Consider the following 20876-nt stretch of genomic DNA (forward strand, 5'->3'; position numbering starts at 1 on the left):
GGATGGATGGATGGAGGATAGAAGGATGGAGGGAAGGAATGATGGATAGATGGGGGATAGAAGGATGGAGGGAAGGAAGGATGGATGGATAGATGGATGATAGAAGGAAGGAAGGAAGGATGGATAGAGGATAGAAGGATGGAGGGAAGGAAGGATGGATGGATGACAGAAGGAAGGAAGGATGGATGGATGGAGGATAGAAGGATGGAGGGAAGGAATGATGGATAGATGGGGATAGAAGGATGGAGGGAAGGAAGGATGGATGGATAGATGGATGATAGAAGGAAGGAAGGATGGATGGATGGAGGATAGAAGGATGGAGGGAAGGAAGGATGGATGGACAGATGGAGGATAGGAGGAAGGAAGGAAGGATGGATAGACAGAGGATAGAAGGATGGAGGGAAGGAATGATGGATAGATGGGGGATAGAAGGATGGAGGAAAGGAAGGATGGATGGATAGATGGAGGATAGAAGGAAGGATAGATGGATGGATAGACGGAGGATAGAAGGATGGAGGGAAGGATGGATGGATAGATGGAGGATAGAAGCATGGAGGGAAGGAAGGAAGGGAGGAAAAAAGGAAGGATGCAAAAAAGAAAGAAACAAGGGGTAAAAGAAAAGGCCTTGTAGAAAGACAGAAAACAAAACAATAATCTGGAGTCCGTGAGGCATCGGGTGACCTGAAAAGACAGAGCAGCAGAAAGAACAAAGCAGACACGACAGCGTGTGATGACACATGGTGTAACACCAGGAACTCGAGGGAGAAGGGCAGGAATAGAGGGCAGAGTCACATGGGACTGGAAGCCAGTGAGCAAGATGAGCTGGAGGAAGAGGGTTGTGAACAGCAGGGCTCAGGCCAGGTCCCTGCCTCTTGCAGAAGACCAGGTCTGGTCCCCAGCATCCACATGGCAGCTCACAACCATCTGTAGCTCCAGTTCCAGGGGATTGGATGCCCTCTTCTGGCCTCTGGGGGCACTGCACACACACAGTACACTTACATACATGCAGGTACAGACTCCATATAAAATAAAAATATAAAATAAAAATAAATAAAATCCTTTTTTAAAAATCATAAACAGATCTCAGAATGTTTTGTTGTTTTTTGGCTCCCTTCCAGTCTTGACTCAGCTTCCTGCTCAGCCTGGAGCAGCCTGGAGCTGCTTCTGCCGCTATGCCTTCCCCACCATGATGGCCCACATCCTCTTAAACCCTGAGCCACAGAAAATCCTTCTCCCCTAAGTTGCTTTAGCCAAACATTTTATCACAGTGGCAGGACTAGCAACTAACACATGGGCCAAAGTCTACATGAACACACTTCCCTGTATCCCTTTTTATCAGCTGTGGACAAGCTTGTCAGACAGCTGTGTAAATACCTGGGTCGAGGGGCCTGTCACACAGCACTGAAGCAGTGGTGACTGTCCAGGTCCCTCTCCCATACAGTCACCTTTCACTTAAGTTACCCTGGGTCATAGTTCGGAACAATCGCTATATATATATATATCCCAAGAACTGTGAAGGCCCCAAGAATCAGCAGCACAAAAACTTATCAGAAGCACAAAATTTTCACTAGAAATTTCTGAGTTCATGGGGTAGAGGGTTGCTCAGTGGTTACAGTGCTCAAGTACAATTCCCTGCATCTGTATCAGGCAACTTACAACTGCCTGTGACTCCAACTCCAGGTCCAGAGGATCCAACACTTCCGGCCTCTGCAGGTACCTGCGCGCAGTGCATATGCCCACACAAACTCACAAATACACAGAATTAAAATAATAAAAAGAGGGCTGGAGAGATGGCTCAGAGGTTAAGAACACTGGCTGTTCTTGGAGAGAACCCAGGTTCGAATCCCAGCACGCACATGGCAGCTAACAACTGTCCGTGACTCCAGTTCCAGGGGATCTGACATCCTCTTCTGTCCTCCATGGACATTGCACGACACGGGTACACTTACCTACATACAGGCAATACACACACATAAAATAAAAATAATATTTTTTTTAAATAGTAAAAAATATTTTTTAAAAAAGTTCTGCATTTATTTAATTTCTAGTTCTTCTTACAGAGGATAAGTTTATAAAAGAAATGGGGAACGCAGACGCACAGATTTCAAGACACCTCCAATATGAGAGGTGTCTCCAGCTAGTCATGGGACATGGAGGCTGGACAGGTGTGGTGAGGCCTGGGGCGTGCCTATCCCCTCACACGCTCTGGTGACGGGAACAGCCTGTTCTGTCCACACAGAGTCTGGGGTGTGCTCCCCAGTGTTCTCCTGGGTGCTGAAGACTTTCTCATAGTATTCTATCAGCAGCTCCGTGAACAGGTTCAGAGGCACCAGGGCACTCAGGGAGGCTGTCCCCTGGGATGGCCAGATCAAGTTCAGTCCAAACACACAGGCCAGGTTGGAGCTGTTCATCTTGTTAAAAATGCTCTCCTGGGACACCTGGAAGAGGCCACGCATGAAACTGTGGATGACCCAGGACAGCAGCGGTAGATTCTACCCTCAACCCTGTGGTATACTTATATGTGGGCAAAACACTCATACAAATAAAATAAAAACAGATAAATCTTTTCTTTTTTTTTTTTGGTCTTTTTGAGACAGGGTCTCCCTGTAGCCCCAGCTGTCCTGGAACTCACTATGTAGATCAGGTTGGCCTTGAACTCATAGAGATCCACCTGCCTCTGCCTCCCAAATGCTGGGACTACAGGTGTGTGCCACCACACCTGGCTCTGGCTAAATCTTTTATAAAATATAAAGTATAGGGAAACAAGGAGGAAGCCTTCCGAGGGCTGTCTCCCAAGGCTGACTCTGGTCTCCACACATATGTACACCATGTGCATGCCCACCTGCATAGATACACAAAAATAAATGAATAAATGGGGGCCCCCAGCCAGTGCCAAGACCTTGTATAACCACCATCCCACTTGTGGCCTCAATTTTTCCACATGTGAAAGGGAGTAGCTTTAATGCTCTGGGGGACCCTCTGATTTTAACCTTCCACGTTCTGTCTTCCAGGATCTCCTGAGCACCCCATCGTGTCCCCTTCCACTTTGGCAAACTTGAGGGGCCCACTAAGTACTGCTGACCTAAGCCAGGCGCCCTCTGAAGCCATGTTATGGTGAACTGGGCATAATTCACTATATGAGGTTCTGCAACTCCAGCCCCTCTCTGTGGAAGGGCAGTGAAGATGAAGCTTCCTGCCTGGGGGCTCCCTGCCCAGCCACCCCAGGAAGTGGGACTCAGTACTCCCTGCAGTTGAGGAAACTGGGGCCCAGAAGGCAAAGAAGATCTGCCTCTGGGCCTCTGAGTGCTGGGGGACCAATATAGTACAAGACCTGCCCCAGGGGAAAGGTTCAAAACCAGCCACCAGAGGAGAGGAGGCCTGAGAAATCTCTATGTCCCGCTCACAGGAGAAGCAGGAAAGAGGGTCTGAGCCCATTCTCTAACTCGAGGGCTCTGGGAAGTGACAGCAGGTGACAGTGAGGGAGGCAGAATAGCAAAGCCAAGGGTGGGGTTGAGGGGCAGCTGTAGAGATGACTCAGTGGGTAAAGGGCTTGCCATGCAAGTATGAGGGTCCGAATTCAATCTCCAGCATCCACGTCAGACGGCTCACAAACATTGGTAAATCTGGCTCCAGGGGATCTGACACCCTTTTCTGGCCTCCATGGGCACCTGCACTCACTTGCACACATACCCTTCCCTTCCAATATAATTTGTTTTGTTTCGTTTTTTGAGACAAAGTCTCACTATGTAGCCCTGGCTGGCCTGGAATTCTCTACGTAGACAAGGCTGGCCTCGAACTCACAGAAATCCACCTGCCTCTGCCTCCCTCCCAAGTGCTGGGATTAAAGGCATGAACCACCACACCTGGCTCACATGCACATAACTGAAAAAAAGAATGTAAAAGCTGGGTGCTGCAGCACATTCCTGTAATCCCAGCATTGAAGGGGTCAGGAAGTAGAGACAGGCAGATTCCTGGAGCTTACTGGCCAGACAGCCTGGCCAAGTCAATGAGCTTCAGGATTGGTGAGAGGTTCTGTCTCAAAAAATAAGGTGGAGAGTGATTGAGGAAGATACCCGATTTCAACCTTTGGCCTCCACATGCATGTGAACACACATGCACACACACCCATGCATACATGAACATGTACACACACACACATATATATATATATATACCACACACACGAAGCCAAGAAGCTGACCTCATCTGACAGACTCTCCCCTCTGCCCCTGCTCTTCTCTTCCCTGGTCCCATCTCTAAGCACCTCATCACACAGGAAAGCTTCTCAGAAAAATCTTGCTCGGAAAAGCCTTGAAAGAAGTCCTTCGACTGCCAGTGAGTGGGGTCCCCAGGGTATGACCTCAGATCTGGGGCAAGTAAGAGGCAGGTATATACAGGGACTGCTGTCAAGGGTGGGGTCAGGTCCCCAGGGCCAGGCTCATGATGGGCTTCCTCTTCCTCCTGGGAGCTGGCTAGCTGGGTTCACTTACCACATGCAGGAAGCCCACGAGGTAGCGGAGGACTGCGTAGTTGTGCTTCGGGAGACTCTGCACGATTTGGCGACAGCGGGTCACTCGCAGGCTGCTCTCCACATCTGCAGTGGCACAAGGCTGCTGGCTGAGCTGGCTCGGGGCTGTGGCAACATCATGCTAGTCCCAAATGGGATCCAGGCATGGACAGCTCAGCCCTGAGCACAGCCAAGCCACGTAGCTCTGCCCAACATCCCACTATTGCCAGCCTCCTTCCTCCTTTGTGTGATGGGCACAGAAACTCCCACCACCTGGGACGCAGGACAGAGAGTCACTGCAAACAGGAAGGGGCTAGACACACAACGGTCCAGGACTGGCCCAGTATCGCATCTTTCTTTGTCAGTAAATTTTGTGTTTGCTTTGGTTTTATGACAGTGTCTCATGTAGGTCAGGCTGGCTTTGAACCCTGATCCTTCTGCCTCTACCTCCCAAGTGCTGGGATTATAGGCGTGCTCCACCATGCCCAGCGCTCAGTAAAGTTTTCCTGGAACACAGCCATGGCCGTTCATTGACACACTGCCTAGGGCTGCTTGTGTGTTACAACATGAGCCCGCAGCTGCAGTGGGGACAGGCCGGAGAAGGCTAAAGCAGTTATTCTGGCTGCTCTAGGCTAACTGCACACAGACCCCTACGCTGCTGCTCTTGGGTAAGGCAGTGTCCCATCTCTGCGGGCCTGGGTGTAACTGTCCCACAGAGACCCTCAGTTCCCTTACAGTCACCCTCCATTTGAACTGTTTTGTTTGGAGGCAGGGTCACATATGTCCCAGGCCAGCCTCAAACTTGCTGCGTAAGCCAAGGATGCCCTTAAACTCCTGGTCCTCCTGCCTCTGACTCTTGAGTGCTGGGATTACACGTGTGCACTACCATAGCTGGTTTGTGTAGTGCTGGGGATGGAACCCAGGGTTTTATGCACGCTAGGCAAGCACTACAACCAAGCTACATCACCCCCCATCCCCTGCTTCTCCATCTGAGCATTGTAACCTTCAAGTCAAAATTCACCAATTAAAAGGCAGGCATGCCAATAGTATTATTCTGCTAAATAGACAGAAATAGAGTATTAAAGTGACTCCTAATAATTTGCTATACCCATAAATTAATACATCTCTCAACTCTCACCAGAGAACGTTTCTCATGCAGCAGATGGTGAGTAACACAGAGACCCACAACTGGCCATGAGCAGAGAACAAGAGACTGCGTGAGAATAAGTGGTTTGGACACTTACATCAAGCCTCTGCCTCCAAAGGCTCAGGGATCATTGCTAACGAGGGGCAGAAAGAATGTGAGCCAGAGGTGGTGACTGACCACAGGGAAACAGAGTTTTCCAGAAAGCTGGGAAGTTACTCATATAACTCACAGAAATGGTGACAGCATGCATAAGTCCCATGTAAGTTCAAGCCAGACAAAATCCCAGCGGAGACGTGAGGAAGTGGGTAAGAGACCTCAACCTACCTAAGGAACTACCGGCAACCAGTGGCTGCTGGAAGTGGGGAGTCAATCACTTTACGGGTGAGACTTGGTAAGTTGACCAGGCTTCAGTAGATGGATCCACTCCAAAGGGAATTTGGGGAAACAAAGTTGACTCTATAGGACTTAAGATATGTATAAGGGAGTGCATGAAATTGGGTAGACAGTAGTAAGAGGAAAGGGTGGGGGATCTAAAGATGGGGAAGGGGAATCTATATATGATCAAAATATATTGTAAAAAATTGTAAAACTTTGATTAATATGGGGGGGAGCCAGGCACGGCTCCACAGACAGGTTTGTAATCCCAGTTCTTGGGAGACTGAGACAGAAGGATCATGAGTTCAAGGCCAGCCTGGACTATAAAGCAAATTTGAAATGAGCCTGGGCTAAATAGTAGATTGTGTCTGAAAGAAAAATTTTGGAAAGAGATGGATTGAGTGGCTCCGTGGTTGAGCTCTTGCTTAGCATGCACAAGGCCCTGGGTTCCATCCCAAGCACACAAAAATCACCAGTGAATAAGCACTCACAAAGCTCCGGGAGACATATGTGCACACACATATCGGAATTCCTAAACCCCCAGCCTCTGACTCACCACAGTCCTCCACTAAGCCTGTTTCGTGACCGGAAGACACAGGAACGTACACACACTCCTGCTGCTGGGACACAGGAGTCCTGGCTGTGAAACTCATTGGCTTTTCAATAAAAGCCATCGTTTCAGAGAACTGAGCTGTGGCTGCTCATGATCTGGACAATGAGGAGTCTCCTGCCATTCATACTTCCAGGAAATGAGAGGTTGCCAACTCGGCCCTGAATGACACAGCCTCAAGCTTATCTTCTGGGAACAGTAGAGAGGACACTGGAGAGACTGAGGCCACCTGGGCTGTCGTCACCATGGTCCCTCTGAGCTCCTTGAGAAGCAGGCAGGGCAGCGAATGTCACAGCAGCTTGGGTGACTGGGTGCTTACTTCATGCCAGCAAACAGCCCAGCACTTTATGCACATTGGTTTTTGTTTTGTTTTTGAGACACAGTCTCATACAGCCCAGGTTGGCCTTAAACTCTCTGTGTAGTGAAGGATGGCCTTGAACTTCTGATCCTCCTGCCCCTCCCTTACATCATGCATCACCATATCTACTTTATGTGGTGCTGAGGATGGAACTAGGGCTTCCTGCACACTAGGCGGGCACTCTACGACTAGGCTACAGCCCCAGCCCTCTATGCGTATTTAATCCCCCAACAGCCCCATTTAATTCAGATGAGAGAAGAGAGTGCAGAGGGTTCGGTTTGCCTGAAGTCACATAGCTTGTGAGTGGGGAAGCAGGTACTGGCAGACGTGTCCATATCCAGACTAGAGCCCTGACCCTCCTGATCCCGCAGGGGGCTTCTCAACAGTATTCTCCTCCTTCTCTGGTCACCACGGCCTTCAGGACACTTGTCTCCAACAGGGCTCCCAGGAAGGGTTTACCTACTTCACTTCAAAGAGGAACACAGTCCCCTGGGTAGGGCCACCAGGCAAGCTGGGGTCATACTCTCCCACCCCAAGGACAATATGGCCTGGCTGAGACCAGCCGCAGCCCACAGCCTCAATGCACAGAGCGGCAGCCCCAAATTTCCCCTCTGTTGACCCTGAGCCAGCAGCCTGGGACCCCTGGGGCCCAGGATCCCCACAAGCACGTACTAGTGATCTCGAGAATCTGCTCATAGGCCTGGAAGGTCAGCAGCGGCTGGGGCAGCTCCCGAAGGAAGGTCTTCAAGATCACGGCTGGCAGGTGCATGTCCCCGTAGTCGGCAAAGCTCACGGGCTTCCCTGCACACGGAGCACAGTATGGCTGAGCACCTCGCTCTACCCAGGGTCCAAGTGCAGAATGGCTCAGGAGTTCAAGGGGGGGCTTAGGTGGCAGCCACATGCCCCAGAGATGAAATGGGGTGATCTCTTCCACCAGCTGCCTTCCTACCACCACTGCCTCCCTCCTCCAGGGTAGCCTGAGGGCTGGGGCCAGCTACCCATTCCCTCAGTGTAAAGCTTCACTCTGGACTTTGCTCTGAGGTCAAGACCTTGGCTGATGGGCTGAGCATACCGAGACAGGCTAGCGTCTGCTTGCACCATGTGGGCCTGGTGTTTGATGAGTGAATGCGTGATCGTGGTAACATGGAGGGTATGAACAAGGGTAGAGGATAGGGGTCCTTGGGGGAAAGACAGCTGTTTATTTAGTGTTATTTTGTGGTGCCCTCAGCTCAGGTGCCATCTCTCCTGCTTGCAGGGCCTGAGCTGCTTCAGGGGTGGGGACCGCCAACAGAGAACCCGTGTTTTTCAGTGTTAGTTCAAACCATGCAGCCACCCAGTATGAGTGACGTTTTAAAGGGGAAGTGGGCTAAGGCAGGACCATGCCCAGTGGACTGGGGTCTTGTCCTTGCAGGGTGGTGATGGTAGCTCTGGGGCAGCAGCCCTGCCTGGAGCTGCTTTAAGGGCTAGGAAGGCTGGGGAGCTAAACTTCCTCTCATAACACAGCCCAAGGACCAAGGACTGGGGGTGGCAGAGGGGGATCTGGTGGGAGGGGGTTGGTTGTTACCTTGATCGAACAGCCTCTGCACCTGCCGGACGGTCTGGGCGTTCGCTGATCTCCGGAACAGGCCCTCTGTGTGCAGCCCTGGAGGAAAAAGAACTTTGGCCACCTCATGGGTCCCTGAGCTTCCCAAGGGTCTGTGAATACCATACCCAACCCCCTCTGCAGCATCAGCTCCTATGGCTGACAGAGCAGGCTCTCAGCCTTAGCCCAGGCAGGTCTCTGTGCTCTTCCCACCCATGGAGTGGCTCCTTCTCCTCTTCAATCTTATGCAAGTCACCTGCTGTCCCACCTCCAGGGCACCTGGGAAAGGAAGAGAGTTTGGAAACAGGCAGACCCAGCCTGCATCCCTCTCTGCCTCCTATCAGCTGTGTGATCCTGGAAAACTCACTAGAGCTCTCGGACTCTCAGCCAACTTGGCTAAGTAGAGCTTCTAGAGCCTGTTTCTTGGGCTGCAGAGGACAGAGCGGAAAAAGCCTGGCACCTGAGGGTTTCTACAACGTGGCTTCCCAGGAGGCTTGTGCTGAGCTGCCCAGCATGGCCGTTGCTGACTGCAACACATGAATCAGGTCCAAGATTGTACTCCAGAACACACAGGACACTGGGGGTCCAAGTCCTCATGGTCTCCTGACTCACAGACCCATAACTATACTAATCTCAGCTGGCCACAGGGCCTTTGTACCCATGCTGTACAAAGGAGCACAACTAACTCCTCCCCTTCCTCTAGAGCTCAACCATCATTCCCTCAGGGAACCAAGAAGACCAAACAGGACACAATGACTATATGGGACTCACTAAGTGACCACTGAGTATCTCTTCCTGCCCTTTAATCCTCCTTCCAGGGCCTCATGGGTAGGTCTCAATATAAACCCAACCCCACCCAGTCTCTTCCCTTTCATGAAGCTGAGAGGTCTAGCCACCCACTTCCTGTGTCCTTCCCAAGCGTGGGTGGGAACCATGGCTCGGCATCACCTGGCTCCTGCTCTGTCCCTCCATGCCATCCCCGTGAGAAGAAGGCTCTGCAACCCTTCCCTGGTCCAGGGTTCATAGTTAGCGCATTGTGCCTGAATAGCAGGCCCCTTGTTAGATTTTTGGAAAATAAAAGGAGAGATAGAGGAGCAGGAGACAAGAAACCAGAGCCGGACCTGCAACAGGCCAGGAATCGGTCTTCCTGTATTCAAAGATACAGTGAGAAGTAGAGGCTGTCCGCAGGAACCAAGCTTCTACAAGTAGACAAAGAAACCTGGTGGGGGGCGGCTGTTTATACCAGGGATGTGGGATACAACTACAGTTAGTAGCAAGTTGAGTTAGTGTCCCGGCTTAAAGGTCTCCTCAAGATTATTTCCCCAGGAACTGGCAGGAGTGTTACCAATAGCCTTAGAGGAGACAGGTGGGCTCCACACACATTTCCTCTCAGGCCTGAGTGGCCGACTGGTAAGGGATGAGCAGAGCCAGGTCTTTAAGCCATAGCTGTTAGGTTACTGGGGAAACTCTGATGGTTTTATGCCTTTATGGCTTCCTCTAAGGAAGCTCAGGGTTTTTCTAAGGTGCATTTTCTGTCGCCCCTCCTTTTCTTTCTGTTTTCTTTTTAAAATTTTTTTATTCTTTGTGTGTTTTGCCTGCATGTATGCAAATGCACCACATGTATGCAGTATCTGCAGAAGCCAGAAGAAGGCATCTGAGTCCCTGGAACTGGAGTTAGCAGAAATGTGGGTATTGGGAACAAACCCGTGTCCCCTGCAAGATCAGCCAGTCCTCTTAACCACTGAGCAATCTCTCCAGTCCCCTACTCTCCCAGTTCTTTTAGAACAGGGTCTCTCTGTAGCCCCAGCTGGCCCAGAACTCGCTGTGCAGACCTCACAGAGCTGCCTCCCTCTGCCTCCCTAGTGCTGGAATTAAAGACATGAGCTACCATGCCCAACCCCCTCCCATTTTCTAAGTGACCCTGAGACTCCTGCCCTGGTGTACACACACCAGAGTTCTCCAGAGATCTTCAAAAACTGGTCTAGGTCCTCCAGTGAAGGGCTTTGGAGATGCAGTTCAAGGCTCAGCCACATGACCTTAGGATGGGGCAATAGTCCTGGGTGGGCCTGGCCCAATCAGGTGAGGTTAAGGAGGGTAGGGGACATTGGAGCCTGGGATAGGGACTGATGCAAACATGCTGTTGGGACAGGGCTACCTGGCAAGCCTCACACTGGCAGCCAGCAAGGTGCCCCCCTGAGTGCTGAGACCATCATCAGGACCAGACCACAGTAGTTCCTATCAAGCTTCAGAAACGTCAAAGCCAGGAAGTGGTGAAGAGTTCTGGGACAGACGTGACTGTCACAAAAAATCCTGCCAGACCCATCAGCATGCCTTCTTGCCTTTAAAACCGGCTTCTTGGGGGCTGGAGAGATGACTCAATGGTTAAGAGCAATGGCTGCTCATGCTTGGTTCCCAGCACACACATGGAGGCTAACAACCATCCGTAACTCCAGGTCTAGGGGATCCGATGCTGCCTTCTGACTTCCAAGGGCATTGCATGACATGGGTGCACTTACATACATGCAGGCAATACACTCATATCCACAAAATTAAAAGAAAATAGTTTTGAGGCTGGAGAGATGGCTCGGTGGTTAAGAGCACTGGCTGCTCTTGCAGAGGACCTGGGTTTAATTCCCAGCACCCACATGGCAGCTAACAACCATCCAAAACTCCATTTTCAGGGGGTCTGATACCTTCTGACCTCTGCGGGCATTGCACAACATGGGTGCACTTACACACATGCAGGCAACACACCCATACACATAAAATAAAAATGATAAATAAAATATTAAGATAAAGAAAACCCCCAAATTGCCCCTCACCTCTTCCCTCTGAATGTACCCATTGTTTACTCAGGATGGCCTGTGACCCATGGAGGGCCTCACAATTCCCCCAGCAGACACCAAACATCTTCAGAGGTTTTGAGTGCTGCCGCCCAGGCAGACAGAGCTGCAATTACAAATAACCGAACCTGGTCATTGGTCACGGGGAGTGTGGCTGTGCTCTCTCCCTCAGCTCTGGAAAGTGACCAGCATGTTGACACCTGAGCGCAGCCCCAGAGACCATGTGTGGAGGACCACTACAGAGGCCCTGATCTCTGCCCCAAAACAGACTGAAGCCAGGCTGTGCTAAGCCTCCAGGTCTGTGGCAATTCAACACACAGTACAGGGAGCCAAGCAGCGACCTCTCATCCAAGGGTTAAAATGCAGCTTCAGTCTGTCCTGGTGATGGTGGGTGATCACCAGGGCTACCCATTACCTTAGGTCGGCTGGACACACAGTGGGTGCGCTGATCTGACATACATACCTTGTATTAGTGCTGTGGGCTGTGCTTTGGGTTTTTTGTGGGGTTTCTTTGTTTGTTTGTTTGCTTTTGGAAGACAGGGTCTCTCTGTAGCCCCAGCTGGCCTGGAATTTACTATGTAGACCAGGCTGGCCTGGATCTCACAGAAATCCACTTGTCTCTGCCTCCCAAGTACTGGGACTAAAGGTGCACCACCACATCTGACTGATTTTTAATAATAAAAAACTAAGCAGATCCTGCGGACAACCTGCCCGCACAGTGCCACACACAGCCCCTTGCAGCTGCTGATGCACCTGTCTGTGCCTCTGCCTTCCCACCCCATGAGTCTCAGAGGGCTATGAGGCTCACACCCTCCAAACTGCTGGCCATACCCACCCACAGGCCCCGGAGCTTGTGAACTCATCCACTCATCCGCTGCTCATGGGGGTGCCCACGTACCAGCACTCTCCGACCTCAATCACAAGTCTCCTTTAGGCTTCACAACAATTCTGAGAGTCAGACATGGTTATTAACCCCACTGGACAGGTCAGGGAATGGAAGCTCAGAGAGGGAATGCAGTTGGCTGGAGGTCACACAGCCAGCACACAGGGGAGCCATCACCAAAGCCAGACCAACTGTCTGAGACCACAGGTGGGGCGTCTGCGCCCACATTCCTCCCTTCCTCATCACCTTTCCATGCGGGTTCCAGGCCCACCAGCCCCTGGCCTGTAGATGTTCAGGATCCAGAAAGAACCTCCTAGGGAAGCACATGGCTACCCATGAGCATCCTGGCAGAGGAGGGCAGCCTCAGTGTCTCTTACCGTTCTCTCTCAGGTACGTCACTGTGGACCGAAGCACAGGGGGTATGAGTTCACCTTGGTTTTTGTCTTTGAGGCTGAGGGACAAAAAAAGAGGAAATGACTTATTTCTGACCTGGATGGATGGCACAGTCATTGGAAAGTTCTGGGAGTCCCCATGCTGGGGAGAGCAGAGTATCAAGGGGTCTCCAGGGACAGAGACAAGACTAGGAAGCAGCCAAGAGACCCCAAAACAACAGGACCCGACAGCACAGCACCAGAACTCCAGCCCGGAATGTGGCGTGGGCACCACCAGGGGCCAGAGGCTTTCTCGGGGACAGCTTCAGAGTTAAGTTTTTTTTAAAAAAATATATTATTTTTATTTTTTTATGTATATGAGTGTATTGCCTGCGTGTATGTGAGTGCACCCGTGTCGTGCAATACCGCGGAGGTCAGAAGGGAGCTTCAGATTCCCCTGGAACTGGAGTTATGGACGGTTCATAGCCGCCATGTGGGTTCTGGGAATCGAACCTGGGTCCTCTGCAAGAGCAGTCAATGCTCTTAACTGCTGAGCCATCTCTCCAGCCCCCAGGGTTAGATTTTAAGGGATGGGCAGGAGCCTGCTGGGTAAAGAGAAAAGGTCAGTGCAGACAAGAAAATGCACAGAGAAGGTCTGCGTGTGAGCATGGACCCAGGAGACCAGACTTGGCGCTCATTCAATTTAAAACATGACACGGTAATAGCAGCTATCCAGTCTCTTCACCATTCTGCTTGTACTGACTCAGTGTCAAGGTCACCAGACACCAGCACACAATCTAGTGAGGCGTGGCATCTCCCGCGTCCTGGCTCTGCTAACTGAACTAGGGCTAGCCTCCCTGAGCTTCCACTTCCTGTTCTGTTAAATGGGTGTGGTATGAGGTCTGTCTCCTGGGATGGCTGGAGGGTCACCATGGTGACCTACCTAATGTCCTCTGAGCAGACCCTTTCACTTCTCCATGCTGTTCCCGGTGGACAGTGGTCTCGGGACCTGAGGGTGATCTGCTTTTCATCAACCTCCATGATTCCTGGACCAATCTTGGCCCAGTTCAACAGCAACATCCACGTGACAGCAGTGATGGTTTCCGCACACCCTCACTCCATGAGTGGCTTGGTTTCACGGTGATCTCTCCTTGTTAAAGTTGCATGTGTGGGACCCTGGACAGTCACCAAGCAGCCACAAGGCCAGTTCTGCCTCCAGGAGGCCCAGGATAGGATGGGCCCTCCTCAGTCCACCTATGTCAGGGAGGAGGTGACTCTGGGGAGGGAGGGTAGGGGTAAGCTGGACACTGTGGCGCTACTCCCAAGGAAGCCAGCTAGTCTGAGCCGGTCTGTCCTGCCTGTCATATTGCATCACCACCAGCCAGTGCCACACACTCCCCAGCCTCAGTTTCCCCATTTTTTGGAAATCTGAGGTGCTGGCAGCCCCTCTTTAAGGTTTAAGGGTTGCAGGCAGGGGTGTCAATAAATTGGGGAGTCAATTGTGCTGACAGCAGAAATCATTTTAACACCAGGGCTGAGCAGTGTCCCCAGGGAGAACACAGGTGGCCCATGGCATAGGGGCACAAGTGGGCACAGTGAGCTGTGGTGACCAGGCAGGTCCCACAGCAAGACACCACTTCTGGGGAGCTCTGCAGAGCAGGTGGGACAAGGCTGAGCTACTGAAGACCTCTCTGCCTGGGGCTCAGCTGCTCTGTGCTTTTGAAAGCAGACTTCAGACAGGCTGCACCTTTAGGACGATTCAACGCCAGCTCCTCTGGCAGATGAGAAAACAGAGGCTCCCAAGGGGAAGGACTTTTCCATTTGAGGGTCCACTGGGCTGCGGACTTATGGAGCAGCACTCTATCTGCGCCTGTCTCTGCTCACAGCAGTCAGGAGCTTGGCAAAAGTTGTGGCTTTCTGCAAAGAACCCCACTCTTCATCTCCCCCTGCAGTCCCTACTTGCTGGCAAAGACGGAGGCTTAGCTGATGGACTGGCAGAGCTAGCACAGAATAACGATTACCCTGGGCAGGAGAGCAGATGGCCCACCTCACTTCCCGCCTGGGTGGGGATGTCCAGAGCAGTGGAAAATGTCACACCATGTCCCTCCAGGCACCTCAATGGCACAGGCCAGGGTCAAGTCACTTTAAGGATGCCTGGGGTGTTTTAAGCCCACCTCCTGAGCTACAGTTCCAAGGGGCACAGGAGGGAGCAGCCTGCAGGATGGAGTGCGATTCAGTGGTAGCACCGGGCTTGGGGATGGCCATCTGTCCCGGAAGATGCCAGGGATTCTCAGCACATAACTCTCTTGACTCTCTCCTCTGGGGAAAGGACTTGGAGTCATCAGAGCAGTTTTTTGGTTTTTTTTTCAGCTTTCACATGCCAGGAATGCACAAACAGGAGAGAGCCTGGAGGGAGGCATGAGACTACAAGAAGCTTGTCAGGGCGCGGGCAGAATCCGGGCCTGTCCTGTGGGGCAGCCCGCTTTTCCAGCCCTACAAGACAGGCACTGCCTCCTAAATGAAGCCCAACTCAGACCTCTAACACAAACTTGAACTTCAGGGCTGCATTAGATATAACAACCAAAAGGTGAAGCAGGCCGAATGTTCAATAATTGGGGAGAAGGAATAGAACCTGGGTGGCCACACTCTGCTGCACCTTGGATGAACCTGGAAAAATCTAGGCAGAAGGAAACAGCTAAAAATAGCCATGAATTGTGTGGTCTGTTTGCATGAAATGTCTAGAATCTGGAGACTGAGAGGAGGCTAGGGTCTGGCAGGGACAGGAGAGGGAGGAACAGGGTGTGGCCAGCAGTGGACCTGGGTGAAATGTTCTGGTATTATTATGCAGATGGTGGCACATGGCTGCGAATACAGTAAGTCCACAGAATTGTATATTAAAAAAGAAAAAGTAAGGGCTGGAGAGATGGCTCCATAGTTACTGTCTGCCTATGCAGAGGACCCGAGTTAGGTTCCCAGCTCCTATGTGGTGGCTCACAACCGTCCATAACTCCAGTTCCAGGGGATCTGACACCCTCTTCTGGGAATTGCATGACATGAGTACACTTACATACGTGCAGGCAAAACACTCACATACATAAAATAAAAATAAAAAATAAAAAAGAAAGCAGGGGGCTGGAAAGATGGCTCAGCAGTTAAGAACACAGACAGCTCCTGCAGAAGGCCCGGGTTCAAATCCCAGCACCCACATGGCAGCTAACAACTGTCCATAACTCCAGTTCCAGGGAATCTTGACAGTCTCTTCTGTCCTCCACGGGCATTGCACGACACAGGTGCACCTACCTACATGCAGAGGATACACGCATACACATAAAATGAAAATAAAATATTAAAAAATATTTTTTGAAAAAAGAAAGCAAATCTAATATTCCAGGCCCAGACAGTTCCTAGACCCACTTGTAGGACCGTCCTGCATATAGACATTGGATCCTGCTCTGTGAAGCATGCTGGAGGCTGCAGCGTGTGTGCATGTGCATGCTTGTTCATGCACATATGTACACGTGTGCACATATATGTATAAATGCAGGCATACACATATGTAAATATGTACATGTGCATATGTATGTGTGGGTACATGTATATGTTTTTGTGTGTGCGTGTGTATATACATGTGTGACATGTGTGGTGTGTGCATGTATGTGCATGTCAGAGGAGCATTACACATCCCAATCTGTGTGGAGCCATTAGGAAGGCTTTTAGGAGGAGGGGACCGTGAAGGAAAATGATGCGGGCAGCATGCACTATCTGAAAGCTCTGGTCACAGGCTCATGGACCAGGTATGTGAGGAGGGCAGCACCTCATCCCCAGGTACAGTGAAACTGGGTCAGGACGTTAAGCCATCAGCTTGGACCTCCTAAGCCTGGATGGGAGTGCCAGCACTTGGCTGTGACCTGCTTTGTCCTCTATGCCAGCCCCACCACCATCCAGACGGGACTCAGACACTTCTATCTTCCCACCTCGGGATGGCAAGCAGGCTCTCTTTCATTTCTGCAGTGCTGGGGATGAATGCAGGGCTTTGTACATGCTGGGCAAACACTGCACCTCTGAGCTGTGGCCCAGCCGGAGCCAGAGCGAGACCTCGGAGTCCGCCTTCGTCTCCTCTATTGACTTAAGAGGCTCGTTCTAGTGACAGCTTTCTGTTGTGCGAATTAACATTTGTGAATAGGATTTGGTTATGAATTTTAATGACTTCCATTCATTCACAGTCCAAACAAATTACATATCTGGTGCTTTATTTAATATGTTTATTGCCATTTTATTATAGTCATTGGCAATGAGAAGGCATAAAATATTAATTTAAAGAGGCAATCGCACGGATTATCTCTCAAAGTGGAGCTTTCGGAATATGTTTCAAAGACCATCTGACATTGCTCGCTGTTCCCTAAAGAGATAATGAACTGAATTTTGTGTGTGGTGCTAAGGTAGGACTCCACGCCTAGTGTATGCTAGGTGGACACTCAACCATCAAGCTACATGCCAGCTTTGTTTGTGTAATGAACTGATGGTTAAGAGTTGCAACTGGCCCTGGAACAGAAATGGACCCTGGCACGATGACAGACAGTGCTCAGGCTGTAAGACCCAAGGGGTCCCTGGTGGCCTCAGCACAGGCTCTAGGGCTGTTTCCTCCACAATGAAGCATCCGCTCCTGGAAGGAAGGGGGAGGAGGGAGAAAAGAGGAGGAGGAATGGGGCAGAGAGGAGGAAGGAGGGAGGATGAGAGAGAGAAAGGAAGGAGGATGGAAGAAGGGGAGGAGGAGGAAGGAAGCAGGAGGGAGGAGGGAGGAGGGAGACTCTCAAGGTTCATGAAACTCACCCAAAACTTACAAGGCTCAAGAGACTTGTGTGAGGCTGTATAAGCGGTAAAGTGGGGAGAGGAGGGTCTGGGTGGTGTTGCTGCTGGCAAATCCTACATGGAGCTTCAGGGGTTCATCTTTCATGGGTCACCACCCGTGCTGGGCTGAGGCTGAGTGATGCAGCCCCCCGAGTCACCTATGCTTCTGTTTTGAGTGACCCCCTCATCTCACTGGCCACCAGACTGGACTCAGACAGGATCCTGTCTTTGGTCTGATTTTGCCTCTCCTACCTGAGGTGAATGGAAATAGTCTCCGAGAAGTCACGTGACAGTGGACCGGACAGGCTGACAAAGACCAACACTTTCTGGCACACCACGTTACTCAGACGTGAGCTTCAGAAACCTCTGACTCATTCTTTGTTTTTCCTTTTTCAAATTGTGTATGTTTGCATGTGTGCTTGTATGTGCCCATGCATGTTCATATGCCTGTATGCGCACACGTGTGTGTGTTCATGCAGGGGGTGATGCACATCTGTGCATGTGTTTGTGTGGGTGGTACGAATGTGTGCATGTGTGTTTGTGTGGGTGGGCACATGTGTGCATGTGTGTGTGAGTGGGTACGCATGTGTGCTAGTGTGTGTGTGCACATGTGTACATGTACACGTGAAAGTCAGGGGACAACTAAGAACAACCGGGGTGTTGTTCCTCACCAGCCACCGGTGCACCTTGTTTTTTGAGATGGAGTCTCTGGGACTTGCTGATTAGGCTAGGCTGACTGGGCCCTGAGGTCTGCCCGTCTCTGCCTCCGCAGAGCTGGGATTACAAGCACACCTTTACCTACTAAGCTATCTCGCTAGTCTCCCCGCGCCGCCCCCATCAGCCCTCATTTTTCCGTTTTCGTAGAGGAGACAGAGGTGGCTCTGCAGGGTTCACAGGCCTCCAGACAGCGTGGCTCTCTCAGCTAACCCTCCACCTTGAAGGCCCCGTTCTTCCTGAACATGGACAGTGTGGATCAACCTGAATGCTGCAGCTCCTCTAGGTTAAAACATGTAGGATTTTGGGGCTGGAGAGATGGCTCAGTGGTTAAGAACACTGGTTGTTCTTGCAGAAGACCCCAGGTTCGAATCCCAGCACCCACATGGCAGCTAACAACTGTCCGAAACTCCAGTCCCAGGGGATCCGACAGCCTCTTCTGTCCTCTGTGGGCATTGCATGACACAGGTGCACTTACCTACACACAGGCAATACATGGATACACATAAAACAAAAATAATAAAGTTAAACACACACACATACACACACACACACATACAACACACACACACACACACACACACACACACACACACACACACTAGGATTTTCTGGTCTACAACCAGGGCAGGGGACACAAAAAGAGAGAAACTCCAGAGGGGAGGCGCCTGGGAATCTGGATCAGGCCCCAGGGAAGTTTTGGAAGACAGGGTTTGGGATGATCAGGATGAAGCTGACGTGGTAAACAGGTGGGACACAGACCAGTCTGCAGGAAGCCACTGAAGAGAAAAGATTGCACGATCCAGCTGGTTCATTCCAGAAATTAAGACATAAGCAGAGAGGAGGGGAGAGGTAGGCTGGGGTCGCAGCTAGTCAAAGAGGGAGGATTTAAGCTACTGTGACAGCCTCTCCTGCACTGACTCAGGGAGGCAGGGGGACCAGCACTGTCTGGACAGGTGGATGAGCACACTGGCTCTCAGTGCAGCCTCCTGACATGACACACCCTGCACCTGTTGCTGTTTCATTGACCAAAGCAAGTCCCTTGAGCAAGCCTGACTTGGAAGGAGACAGGAGAAGCCCAGTCAAGGGCCTGGAGGGTAGAGAGCTAGAGCTGCAGGGTGAGCTGGGCAGAAGGCCTTGTCCTCTGCCTGGACACATGCTCAGCAGTGGGCACCAGCCTCAGTGGGGACCTGGCCCTTCACCTCCTATAGGTTAGGCTTGGCCACTGGAGGCCAAGGCTTGGGGGAACCTCCCTGGACACAGAGGGGTCCCAGCACTGAAGAAGCAGGGTAGCCCACCTCACTTACTATTGCAGACTGACACCAAACTGCTGTGTGGGCAGAGGTGGCCTCGGCGGTGGAGTCTTGGTGGGAGGGGGCAGCTGGCCTTTGTGCAGGTTCTGCAATTTCTCATCATACCTGTGGACACAATGGGAGAGGGTCACTTCACAGGGGGCAGCCCTCAGGCAATGGAAGCCATCTCAGGTGCTATGTGGGGACCTGAGTTCTCCCCCTCACCTCTCTGTCTGTCACACACACACACACACACACACACACACACTCAGATTCTGGCAACTCCCCACATTACAGTTTCACAAAAAAGACAGGAGGGTAGTCCAACTCCAGGTAAGCATTCAGCTTCTCCTGTGAGCACCCAGCGAGGGTGGTCCTGCCACAATCAGTGGAGGAGGACTCCCGCAACCCCCAGCCACAAGGTCAGCCCAGGAGTGGGCGTGGCCACCATCTGGTCTTAGAGCACCTGAGCTTAGCATTGGAGCTGGATGCTGAAAGCTTTCCTGCTCTGTTCATGCCTGTATCCTCAGTGCCCAGAATGCGCTCAGTTAAAGCACGCAGAACACACATAAAGGGCACGCGTGAGCAGATGAGTGAAGGCCACTTTATGCCTATCACCTACGATCTCCTTCCTTCCCTCCCTGCAAGCAGGCAACCATACACAGAGGCCCTGGAGGCCCCACTCTGTGCTGGGGATAGCAGTGAGCCAGCCAGGAAATGGGGAGTGAGTGGCCAGCTCATGCATGAGTCAGTAACAGGGGATGGGACTGCAAGAATGTATCACAGGGACCCACAAGAGGCAGGAGCTGCTGAGCCAAGGAAGGTCGGTGGAGAAAGGGGCTTGCCAGGTGGGGTCCTGTGGCTGTGTGGGAGCGACCTACCCCTACAGTCATTACTTGTGAGTGCCCTGTCTATAGCAGTTCAAAGGGATGCCTTTCCCCCTCACATCAGCGCCCTACAGTGAGGGATTACTCCACCCACTTTACAGAAGAGGAAACTGAGCCCTGATGACATGTCACAGCCAGGATCCAGGACTGCATACCTTGTCCAGCCCCTGAAGCCAGTGACTTCAGAGTCCCATAGTCACAAGGCATGGTAACCAAACCCAGACCCATGGCTCCCACCAGAACCAGAATCTGTGTGTCCTCTGGGTCCTGCTGCAGTGTCCCTGGGACACTCTGGAAGGCCCAGTTGTCCTGAGCCTCATCCCCTCTCCTCTCTCATTCACAGGACCACATGCTGGGTGCTACCACCACTAGCACATTCCTGCAGATCTCAGACTTGGCCTGATGGCCTCTGACTAGCCTGAGCTGGGTGTCTTAGAAGGCGCCTCTGCCCTGTCCGGC

The 20876-nt window shown here is 51.6% G+C and overlaps 1 protein-coding gene across 6 annotated transcripts in view; it reads right to left on the bottom strand.

Annotated features, from left to right (window-relative positions):
• Positions 1-2018: 2018 nt before the first annotated feature.
• Arhgap8 (Rho GTPase activating protein 8) overlaps positions 2019-20876 on the bottom strand; it is a 59319-nt gene continuing 40461 nt past the window's right edge. For 4 of the 6 annotated variants that reach the window (XM_029569118.1, XM_029569117.1, XM_029569121.1 and 1 more), the window contains exons 7-12: positions 19546-19656; positions 12683-12756; positions 8562-8639; positions 7670-7798; positions 4491-4633; positions 2019-2438 (exon numbers count right to left, since the gene is read on the bottom strand). In XM_029569118.1, coding sequence (XP_029424978.1) covers positions 2142-2438; positions 4491-4633; positions 7670-7798; positions 8562-8639; positions 12683-12756; positions 19546-19656 — 832 coding nt within the window. In that variant the 3' untranslated portion in view covers positions 2019-2141. The remainder of the gene's footprint in view (positions 2439-4490; positions 4634-7669; positions 7799-8561; positions 8640-12682; positions 12757-19545; positions 19657-20876) is intronic. The other 2 variants (XM_029569119.1, XM_029569122.1) reach the window with 1 other exon arrangement.

This window comes from Nannospalax galili, unplaced genomic scaffold (genome assembly GCF_000622305.1).
Source record: "Nannospalax galili isolate Female #2095 unplaced genomic scaffold, S.galili_v1.0 scaffold180, whole genome shotgun sequence".
NCBI lineage: Eukaryota > Metazoa > Chordata > Mammalia > Rodentia > Spalacidae > Nannospalax > Nannospalax galili.